The 11,478-nt window shown below is 46.5% G+C and overlaps 1 protein-coding gene across 1 annotated transcript; it reads left to right on the top strand.

Moving 5' to 3' along the window:
• The first annotated feature begins 141 nt into the window (after positions 1-141).
• EIF3L (eukaryotic translation initiation factor 3 subunit L) lies at positions 142-9,704 on the top strand. Its single transcript, XM_068191224.1, has 13 exons — positions 142-252; positions 332-380; positions 487-697; positions 1,293-1,372; positions 1,623-1,684; positions 2,974-3,043; positions 3,738-3,811; positions 4,661-4,832; positions 5,093-5,247; positions 6,006-6,176; positions 7,178-7,675; positions 8,641-8,721; positions 9,466-9,704. The coding sequence occupies exons 1-13, from the start codon at positions 220-222 to the stop codon at positions 9,502-9,504; spliced, it is 1,695 nt and encodes a 564-aa protein (XP_068047325.1). The 5' UTR covers positions 142-219; the 3' UTR covers positions 9,505-9,704.
• Positions 9,705-11,478: the final 1,774 nt, after the last annotated feature.

The raw sequence follows: 11,478 nt of genomic DNA on the forward strand, positions 1-11,478 counted from the left end.
GGGAAGTGCAGGCCGTGGCCCCAGGAGAGCCTGACGGGCAGCTGTCTCCCCCAATCAGATAGAGAAGGGCGCCGCGGCCGGCCCAGCAGGATGAAGACAGGCAGTTGCTTTAGCCAATAGCAGGGCTCAGCTGCTCCCCTGCTCGCCCCGCCCCTGTGCCCGCGCCGCGCCAGTCCCGCGTTTCCGCCCGGAGCCCTTTCCGCGCCGCGCCGCGCCGCCATGGCCTACCCGGGGGAGGACTACGACAACGAGGTGCGGGCGGCGGGCCTGGGGGACGCGGGGGTCGGGTCCGGGTTGTTCACGGGGACTCACTGCCGCCCTCTCCCCACAGGCTGCCTACGACCCCTACGCGTACTCCAACGACTATGATATGCACACGGGTGAGTGTGAGCGCCCCACGCGCGCCCCGGGCCTGCCTGCGCCCGGCTGGCTCTGTGGGCCCGGGGGCCGTGCGGCGGCTGCCTCACTGCTCCTCCTTCTCCGCAGGAGACCCCAAGCAAGACCTCGCCTACGAGCGCCAGTACGAACAGCAGACCTACCAGGTGATCCCCGAAGTGATCAAAAACTTCATTCAGTATTTTCACAAGACGGTGTCAGATCTCATTGACCAGAAGGTGTACGAGCTCCAGGCCAGCCGTGTTTCCAGTGATGTTATTGACCAGAAGGTGTACGAGATCCAGGACATTTATGAGAACAGGTACAATACTCTGCTTCCAACAGATGGAAATCGCTGTTTAACTGCGATGCTGTTAAAAGGCAAGGCTGACTTCTACCTGCGCTGTTCCAAACTTGGGCTTTCTCTGAAACAGGTTTGGTTTGGTTACTGTGGAAAAAAATTCCTAGGTATTTCCAGCCTATTAGGCTAATGTGAGTATACACAAGTTGTGATCTGTCCGAAGGGAAGTGTCAGCCCTGGCCTAACAGGAAGAGAGGCTGAAGAGAGGGCTCTCAGTGGTGTTAGTCTGGCAGTTTGCAAAAATCTATGAGGTGTAGCTTTTGTGTCTCTTCCCAACAGCTACTTCCACTCCTGCTTGTAGCTGGGGCAGCTTGACATGAAGGGAGTGTGGAAGTGACATACACGTCTGTTTCCTGCCTGGGGGATAAATTGAAGTCTCACTGCTTAGTTTGTGATTCTCATAAATTGCTTCAACATTGGACTTACTAACAGGGGTTGGTGGTGCTGCTCAGCTTTCACTAAGTCCAAGGCCTTTCTCTGTTGTCATCTCTGACTCCAGCACTGTCATGCTGAGTGAGACGTGGATTTTCATACCTCATATGTGTCTGTTTTTCAGCTGGACAAAACTGACAGAAAGGTTTTTTAAGAACACTCCATGGCCAGAGGCTGAGGCCATTGCTCCTCAGGTTGGAAATGGTGAGTCTTTCCACTTTCCCTTGGGTTGTCAGAGAGAGAAGGAGCTGAATCCCTCCTGACACTGAGGTAGCAGGTGCACAGCGCTGTTGCTGCCTGAGTCAGTTGCCTTTGTTCACTCTGGCAGCTCCTTCAGCAGATGCCTGACAAGAAGTCAGGCTTGAGCAAAGTGTCTTTTTGTCCTTTTATTCTTGTGGCAGGAGGCTCACGGGCCTTGTGGCTTGCTAACGTCCTCTTCTGTCATCTTTTCCAGATGCAGTTTTCCTGATCCTGTACAAGGAGCTGTACTACAGGCACATCTACGCCAAAGTCAGCGTGAGTGTTGACCCTGTGTCTTCTTGTGGGCTGCATGCTGTCTTCTCTGTGCCAGTAAACTTGACAAGTCTTGCTGCCGCTACAGTATCAGTGCTCCCCTAATCTTTGCAAGGCAGGATTGGATGGGTTCATGAGCTGTAAGTCACACTGATTTTAGGGAAGCTTAAAAGTCTTGCTTTTTGTTAGTTTAGTAAGGATTCACTGATTGCTGAAAAGCAAGAAAGACTTGATTGTTTGAGGCTCATTAGCTGTCTCTTCAGGCTTGGTGGTGATGAGTGTGCAGGTTTCTCTGGTAGCTCAGATGAATCAGGAGGCTGGATCTGAGTGTTCAGGAGGCTCTTTGTTTCTAACAGCAAACATAATGGTTAGTGAGTTAGGGAAGAAGGGGGTGTTGGAAGGTAACTGAATTTTCCTTTTTACTGCTTATGTGTGTTTCTTTGTGGCTCCTCTTCAAATGAGCTGGCAGTGAGAAGGGGTGTCACAAGAGAAAGGTGCATTATTTGTCATGAAAAACCTCACATGGGAACAGTACCTTGTGAAAAGGGAAACATGGATACCATGAAGGATGAAGAAGAAGGAAATGAAAGGAATAATGCTCTGTGAAACAAAGCAAACTTTGCCTTTTTTAAGCCTGTTTTAAGCCTCTTTAATCAGTGAGAAAGTCATAGTACTTGGTTCTTAAAGGAAAAAGTCTCAACAGATACATGACTTATGTGTAAATAAGTAATAACTGCAGTTTTATTGTGGACCAGAGGGTGGAGAAATGGGCACTTTTAAAAGGCTGCTGTGTGCCCAAACCAGGCTTCAACAGGAGAAACTGGTTTCTCAAGCTGTGCTGTTAGTGGTTTTCAGACTCAGTGCCTCCAGCTGAAACAAGAACCAGTAGGTCAAATGTTTAGAAATGATGTCCAGAAACAGAATTGTTGATGTATTAAGGCTTTTCATGAGCAGAAGAGGAAGGAAAGCTGGTGAAGGTAATAGGAAGTTCTTGAATCTGAGCAGCAGAGGGGAACAGGGAAGGTTAATGTAGAATATTCACAGGAAGTTTTACTGCTCGATATCCTGGGAGAAGCTGCCTGTACAGGAAAAGCCATCCCTGTTTTGTGGGACAGCGGTGCTACAATTTCAGGTTTTCTGGGCGATGCTGGTGGGTGTCCTGGTTGAATACTGACTCCAGCACTCCTGAACTAGACCCTCTACTGTTGTGACTGTCCTTCTTATGCTGTTGCCCATGAACTCCCTCCTGCCCTACTTGATTTGAAGTGGACTCTGCTGACTTCTCTTTGCAGGGGGGGCCCACGCTGGAGCAGAGATTTGAGTCCTATTACAATTACTGCAATCTCTTCAACTACATTCTCAGTGAGTTGCTGCAATTAATTTCTGGCTTGTGAGTTTTGGAGAGAAAGATCGGATGGAGAGGGCAGAGCTGAAGAAAGGGTCAGAAGAACAGCAGCATGTTTGTTTATTAATAATAGAGGGAAAGGTATAAGCTCTTTGCAAGTTTGAATTAAATGAAGAGCAATTTACATCCATGAATTTAAAACCACAAAAAGCAGAAATAGTTTCCAGTGCTTTTTGAAATACTGTAAAGAATAAAACTTGCTTAGCTTTCTGTCTTGCTGACAGCTGCATCACCTATCTGTATTAAAAAGTAAAATGGAGCAGTGAGCTAAAGAAAACTTGCAGTGTTTCATAACTGTTTACTGTTATTAACTCCCCTTGGAGCAAATGGTAGTGTTTGTGACTCCCTGCCAAGCCTCATATGGAGAATGGATCAGTTAGGATAAACCCCTGCAGTCTGTGTGCAGCTTCTGAGAGCTGATGCTGCTGAGTAGTCACACTCTAGAGATTAACCCTGTGCATGTTCATAGTCTTTGAAAGTGAAGGCGGTTGAGGTAGTCAAAGCTGCATCTCAGCCCTACTGAAAGCTTCGTTCATCTGCTGCCCCATCTCCCATTTCAGGGAAATTCTTGTGTTGTTTAATTTGTCTATTCCTCCAGTTCTGACAGTGTTCTTGCTGAAGGTGTTAACCCTCTCATCTGCTCTCCTGCAGATGCTGATGGCCCCGCTCCTCTGGAACTGCCCAACCAGTGGCTCTGGGATATCATTGATGAATTCATATACCAGGTATGTGATTATAAAACTGGGCCATTTTGGGGTGTATTTTCCTTTAATAGTTATATAAATTTTCCATTTCTTCCCTTGCTGTGATTTCCATAGCGAGGGTACCATTGCAAGTTGAAAATCTTTGGTGATTGCTGTTACTCTTGTGTTGCCAGGTGGATGAAGTAGTTGTAGAGATTTTTAAGTTACAGGGTGCTCTTTGGGGAGTTCTAAGCTTTTGTGCCTATTTCTCTTTCAGAACAAAATTTCTGTCTTTCTTAGTCAGTAGGGCCCTCATGTGTGCACTGAGAGATTGATGACCTGATCTGAAATAAGCTGTGGTCTGAGATCTTGACATTAAGAAATGTTTTTCCACTTACTGTTCTGAGTGCAACAGTACAGATCTCAAATGCTATTGGTTTTTCTCTTCAGAGAATGTATTCCCTTCTCTGTAACTTTTTATTATAGAGCTGCCTGGAAGTGTTGTCTTGTCAATCTTGAGAACAAAAAGGACGTGTACATATAAGGGAAAAAGATGCGTGTATGCAAACACATCTTATAATTTGGTCATTCTCTTTTCTACCTGTTCAGACAGCAATTTGTGTTTAGTTGCCTTTCCTAGTTGTTTCAGAGATCTTTTTCTGCTTCAATCTGTTTCCTGGCCTTTTCCCTTTATACTGTATAATTCTTTTAGGTGCTTTAAAGGTGGTATAATCTGCCATTTTAATTTCCACCTGATCTCACATTAAACTTTTTTTTCCATGCAACTTCTAGTTTATTGTAATGCATTTGTGTGAGCAAGTTGTAAGCTTAGTCCACTTGCTTGAGCATCTCTAGACAAGCTGCTCATCGCTGAATCTCTTTTTCCTGTAGTTCCAGTCTTTCAGCCAGTACCGCTGTAAAACAGCCAAAAAGTCTGAAGAGGAAATTGATTTCCTTCGTTCCAACCCCAAGATCTGGAATGTCCACAGTGTCCTTAATGTGCTGCACTCTCTGGTTGACAAATCCAACATCAACCGACAGCTGGAGGTTTATACAAGTGGAGGTGAGCTTTGGGAGGTACCAAGCAGCACTGGTGTCTGTGCTGCCTTGCTTTGATTTGACCCAAGTTGCTTAACTTTGTTTGGGAGCTGGATCAAACCCATAATCAGTGGATGGATTGGCTGGGAACTGGTTCTGTTGGCCTTAGGTGAGAAGTAGCAGTGATTACATTTCAGGCCTTTCTCCCTTTGTTTTAAACAGAAAAGTATTGTAAGGGAAGCTTGCTTCTTTGGAGGATGGCATTGTGGTTCCTTTTTTCCCTAGGTGACCCTGAAAGTGTGGCTGGTGAGTATGGGCGCCACTCCCTGTACAAGATGCTGGGCTATTTCAGCCTGGTTGGGCTGCTGCGTCTGCACTCTCTGCTGGGAGATTACTACCAAGCCATCAAGGTGCTGGAGAACATTGAGCTCAACAAGAAGGTAATACATCGTGTTTTAACCCTTCTTTTGCAGTCTTCCAAATGCCTCTGTTGAAGCACACTGGTGAAAAATTGCTGTACTGAATCTTCCAGCTGAGGAACTGTTTGTATCTGCTGTAATTGTCAGGAGTTTGTGGCTGAGCACAGCTGGAGCTTTGGCATTAAATCAAGCCATATGATAATGCCTGATGCTGTTGCAGCACAATTGGCCAGTTTTTTAGGAGGTTTGCCGAGTTGTGCAACACAGTGTTGTTACAGAGAATACTGCTGGAACTACAAGTGTTAGTGCAGTGAACACACCGTTCTTACCTTTGCCAGTGGCTCTTGTATTTTTGACTTCTGTTCTCACTGTGCCGGCTCCCACCTAGGCTGTATTTGCTTTAGAATTGAGTGCTGCTTGTGGCTAATAAAAGTTCAGCTGCAATGGGTTTGGGCCAAGGTTTGGCACAGATCTACATACGTGCTGTCTGGCACAGGATGTGGAGTGAAACAGGGGGAAAGGGAACTGAGCAGAGCAATGTTAGGCACAGAGCAAGAGTCCTCTCCTTGCAGGAAGCTGAAACTGGAAAACATAGGAAATGGGATGATCTAATAAAACAGTGAGGAAGCTGCTGCAGGAATGGGTGGGAGGTGAGGTATCCTGAATTAACCCTCTCCTTTCTGTATTTGGGATGGGAGTGAAAGCAGAGGTGACTGAATTGTGTAACAAGGGGTGTGGATTGTTTCCCCTAACATAGCTTGCTACTCCTTCCTTCTCAGAGCATGTACTCCCGGGTGCCTGAGTGCCAGGTGACCACCTATTACTATGTGGGCTTCGCTTACCTTATGATGCGGCGTTACCAGGATGCCATCCGTGTCTTTGCCAACATCCTCCTCTACATCCAGAGAACCAAGAGCATGTTTCAGAGGACAACCTACAAGTATGAGATGGTAAGGGTTAGAATAGACTAGACTTCCACAAAGAAAAAGCCACTGTCTTCTTTCCCGTCCCTCCTCTATCACCTGGTAGCTTATGTCTAATAGTCCAGCTATTATCCTGGGCTTTGCTGGTGATGGTGACTGGGGGATCCTCTGAACTCCTTTGCCATGGATGGCAATATTTGCTCTTAGCTATGTTACTGGTTACTTTGGGTGTTCCCCATACTGTTGCCCCATGTCCATGTGCACTCTGGCTCTAGGCAGGGTTGTTAATGAGTATCAGCTGCTGATGATACTCTTGTCCATGCTCCTTCAGACTTAACTGTGTTTCTGGTCCAGTGCTGCACTTCAGGTTGCTGCCATTGTCAGATGTATTTCCATTATCTGATAATTATTCACAGACATGGCTGTAACAAAGCTCCTTTCTCTTTCTACCAAAGCTGTCTTACCTCCTGATTTTGGTGCCTGTTTTACCTGCTGTCTCCTTTTTATCCTTCCGATTAATTCCTAACTCTTTGTTTAGCCAAATCCTGCCAGTCTTAATTCCACAACACTTCAAAAAGTTGGTTGTGTCTGTTTCAGCCACACAGCTGTCCATTTCATCCCACATTCATATAAATCTTCTTTCTGAGTCTTCTCTTCACTGACCTTCTTGACAACTGTCCCTTGCCAGGAGTTGGTTGTTAAACTATCTGCCTTCCCTTCTCTGCATGTTCTTGTACCAAAACAGTCAGACACGCTTCTGGCCCTCTGGGTTCTGTGCTGCTCTGGATGCAGTTACTCTGTACCTTCCTCTTGCCCACCCTCTCTCTTATTTCTAAGAGCATCGATGTCTGGTTCGTCCATTTGCTTTGCCTAGAGGCACTGTTTCTTTGTGCTGTCCCCTTTGAGCATTAGGACCATCAGTGCTTTGTGTAAAGGATCTTCCTCTGCAAAGTGCAGCTGCCAGCTCCCTTGGGCACCCTAAAGCCTGAGCACAGCGTGGTGCTGACAGGGTCTCCTCTCTGTCTCAGATCAACAAGCAGAACGAGCAGATGCACGCGCTGCTGGCCATCGCCCTCACCATGTACCCCATGCGCATAGACGAGAGCATCCACCTGCAGCTGCGCGAGAAGTACGGGGACAAGATGCTGCGCATGCAGAAGGGCGACGCGCAGGTCTATGAGGAGCTCTTCAGTTACGCTTGCCCCAAGTTCCTCTCCCCTGTGGTGCCCAATTATGACAATGTGCACCCCAACTACCACAAGGAGCCCTTCCTGCAGCAGCTCAAGGTCTTCGCTGATGAAGTTCAGCAGCAGGCCCAGCTCTCAACCATCCGTAGCTTCCTCAAGCTCTACACCACCATGCCTGTGGCGAAGCTGGCCGGCTTCTTAGACCTCACAGAGCAGGAGTTCCGTATCCAGCTGCTCGTCTTCAAGCACAAGATGAAGAACCTGGTATGGACCAGTGGCATATCTGCCCTGGATGGAGAGTTCCAATCTGCCTCTGAGGTTGACTTCTATATTGACAAGGTTGGTATCTGCCACTTACTGGCTGGGAAATTCTTTCACCCAGGAAATTCTGGAATTGGCAGCACCTAGTTTTGTTCTGTGGGGAGACGTTCCTTCTTCCTTTGCCATTTATAGGGCTTGCCTGCCAACGATGACGTTATAGCCCTGCATAAAAAGAGTGTCAGTGAAAGAAGAGTGATGGTATATCACAGGCAGCTTTGTCAGTCAACATACCTAGAAAACAAACACTTTCCCAGGACAGAGGGAGCTGCTTGTCAGTTTTCTGGGAGGTGATAATTGAGTGACAGATAGTGCTGCTGTTTATGTGTCAGATGGGATTGTCCTTGTAGGTGTCCCCCACATCTCTCCTTTGTTTGACAAAGCAGAGATGTTGCTTGGTCATGTTACAGGTCTGCTTTGTGCTGGGACAGCATTTAGTTGTGACTACTCTAGGAGGAATCTAAACACAAAGTGTGGAGCTGTCACCATCTGCCTTGGAGTTCCAGGAGCAGGAAGCGTAGCAAAGAGTCTTGTAGGACTGTAGTCAAAGAAGATAGCAGTAACCATTAGGTTTCTTGCTAGGAAGGAGACCAGGTTTCCTTGTGTTCTTGGTCCTTATAGCAGACCTCCAGACCTCTTCTTGCAAGGTCTCGTGCCATGTCTCAGCCCAGCTGTCATGGCATATAGCATGACTGAAAAGAGAGAAGCATGAACTGGGGTTGGAACTGTCAAACTGCTGCAAGGAGGACAAAACCAGAGTGTATAAGGATGTGGGAAGCGAATACAATGTGAACGGGGGACCCATCCCAGACAAAGGTATGAGGGAAGGCAGCCCAAAGAGAATGGATGGGTGCTGTGGAATTAGCACAGGTCAGATATTCGTGGTACTGAACCATGGCTGGGGTGAAGCTCCTTAGGTTGATCTTTATGTTTGCTAGTAGCTAGTAGCACAGTCCTTTTCCTAATCTCATCTGTTCTCTTCCCAGGACATGATCCATATTGCAGACACGAAGGTTGCTCGACGCTACGGGGACTTCTTCATCCGCCAGATCCACAAGTTTGAGGAGGTGAGGACTAGGCAGGAGAGCTGTGTAGCTCTGTAGGAAACGTGGGGTAGTCATTGGGCTGTGCAGGCCCTCGAAGGTCCGCACTTGTGTGAGAGACAGCTGTGTAATTCCATGCTGGACTTAGGCCTGGCTCTGCAAGGCACTGGGCAAAGGCAGGTGTTCTAAGCAGCAGCTGCTGGCCTTTGAGAAATGGTATGTTTTTGTGAGAAGTGCTCAGTTGAGACACAGTGGAAAAGGAGGAGAGTTTTACTGTCCAGGGATGCTGATTGCATTGTCTCTAGATAAATGTGGTGTCCCTGTCAGTAACACAACCAAAATCATATCTCTATCTTCATAACTATGGCTCTAGAAAATGGCCTCAGATTTCTGGAGCATAGATGGCTTCAGCATTGAGTTTGGCCAGGAGGTAACATTCTGTCACTGCTTCACTCTCTCCCAAGGGAGGTTGTTCTGCACTGGAATCTCAGAGGGCAAAATTCTGAGATTTGGGTACTTAATACGGGGTTGTGATACTGCTGCTACAAGTTTGCATCCTCTCTTCTCCCCACATCTTCCTCTGCTGTGTTGGAGAGGAGAGTTCTACTTATTCCCCTTCTGCTTGACATGCTGTATTGGCTCAAGAGCTATCTTGTCAGAGATTTGGAGAGGAAAGAGTCAAGAGGCATTGGATAAGGTCTGCTGAGGGGAGCAGCAGTGTGTATCAATCACTGTGTATTTTTTGACCTTTGCTTTCTCTAATTCCAGCTGAACCGAACATTGAAGAAGATGGGCCAGAGACCCTAATGTGGATGCAGTGCAGGCCTGGGCAGAGAAGTGGGTGGGAGAGATTATTCTCTGTGTTGAGAGAGGAGAGCTCAGAGTTCTGGCATTTCTGGAATCTCCTGTAATTCAGAAGGTATTTTGTATTTAAATATGCAGACTTGTTTGGCTCAAACTATCCTACGAAGGACAAGACATCTAATAAATTAGTGGAATTTTCCTGATGAGCATTTGTACTCATTTCTTTTTCCTCTGTGGAAGAATATAACTGCATCTGGAGACATGGGCAGCTGCTGTTGGTTTGTGCCCTTGTTGGTCCATGTTGCAGGTAACAATAGGGAGCAGATCTGTTTAGGTGCTCAGCAAATGGGGAAGCTGCAGAACTGATTGACAGGAACAAAATTAGCTATTCTACAGTGTCTTCACAGGATTATGGAAAGAGATGTAAGCTAATGCTATTCCTTTAGCTTTTACCCCATGCAGTGAATAGACCTGAGTTGTAGTTATGTTCTTAGAAGGTTGCATTTTTGCCTTTCCTCCCCTCTATTTTATTTTAGTTGCTATGGAGTAGAAATGCTCCAAAGGGGATTGTCATGTTTTTAAAGGAGAGGGGAGAATTTTTGTAATCATTGAACCAATATTAACTAGTCATCTGATGATATGTCCTTGCTGGAGGCTGTGTTTTATTTCAGAAGAAGTGATGCCCGAGACCTGGCCCTTAATTTAATTGAGTTCAGTTTCTCTGGAAAACCCCCCGAGGGTCTTTAATTTATTAAAACCCTTTAAATGCAAATTTTCCCTCCTCGCCAGCCACAAATTTGTAGTGCCTTGAAAGAAGGGGAAAAAAAGGTTGAAATCTAGTCACGTAAAAGGGAGTCAAGGATCTGCAAGTATTGGGGAAGAGAATGCAAAGAATGAATCGCATCTCTCCACACCCTCTCTCCCTTTTGCCATCTTTAAATAGTTTGGTGTTTGAGTGGTAGAAACAGGTGCAAGAGGAAAACCTGCATGTGTAATAGAAAGCTACACAAAGGGTGTTTCAGATGCACCATCTGCCTCTTCGTACCTCTCCCTCTCATTCCTTTCCACTGAGAGAGGTGTCCTAGCTGTCCAGTTTGGCTCTGTGTGTGATTCTGTTTAAACAAAGGGAATAATTAGCCTTTGTTGGATTATATTCTGGGTTTGAATGAGGGTCAGGTTTCCAGTGTCCTAGATACTGCTCAAAAGTAAACTGTTTCCCATCACAAAGTAACTCAGGCTGGCAGGGAACAGGCAGCACAGTGAGATTAAAAGGGCAATTCCTGTTGGCCTTCTAGCTGCTGGTGTTGGTGTTATGGATTCTAGGAGCTCACTATCTCCACTTCTGGAGGGTTTGAGGCAGCCATATCATTAAGAAATTAAGAAATTAAAGGACTGAGATGTCCCTGCATTGCAGCAGCCCATGTGGAGCTGTGTTCATATCAAGCAGAATCTGCTCCTTTTTGATTTTGGGGCTGGTACTTTTCCTTCTGTGTATTTGCCAACAGCATCACAGTGAGCATACTTGTCAACAGCAACTGCCCTACTTTCTTACTAACCAAAGCCTAAATCTTTTCCAGGAAGTGCTCAGGTGGATGAGCACTCAACATGAGAACCCTGATCAGTTCTAGTTCATAGCACAGAAAAGGAATTTAGCATGTTGCTGGGATTTTAATATCTTGTTGGCATGTTGGAGTTACAGATTTTTAATGCATATCTGTATCATCTGAAACACTCCAGTGGTTACAGACTGTTCTCAGGTCTGTGAATATGCTGCTGCTTTGTTTCCATCTGCCAGAGCAGCTTCCAAAGGATGCACAGAGGCCATCCGCTGATCTCCCAGGCTCCGCGCCTTCTCTGAGGGACTGCCGAAGGTTAACTGAGCAGAACTGGCACTTGGTGGAACGAAGCCAGGAGGAGCTTGCAGCTCTCACTGGGTGGAAAGATGGGCTCAGCGAGCTGCGGTGCCTGGCACTGCTT

The sequence above is a fragment of the Anomalospiza imberbis genome, chromosome 5 (assembly GCF_031753505.1).
Source record: "Anomalospiza imberbis isolate Cuckoo-Finch-1a 21T00152 chromosome 5, ASM3175350v1, whole genome shotgun sequence".
Lineage (NCBI taxonomy): Eukaryota > Metazoa > Chordata > Aves > Passeriformes > Viduidae > Anomalospiza > Anomalospiza imberbis.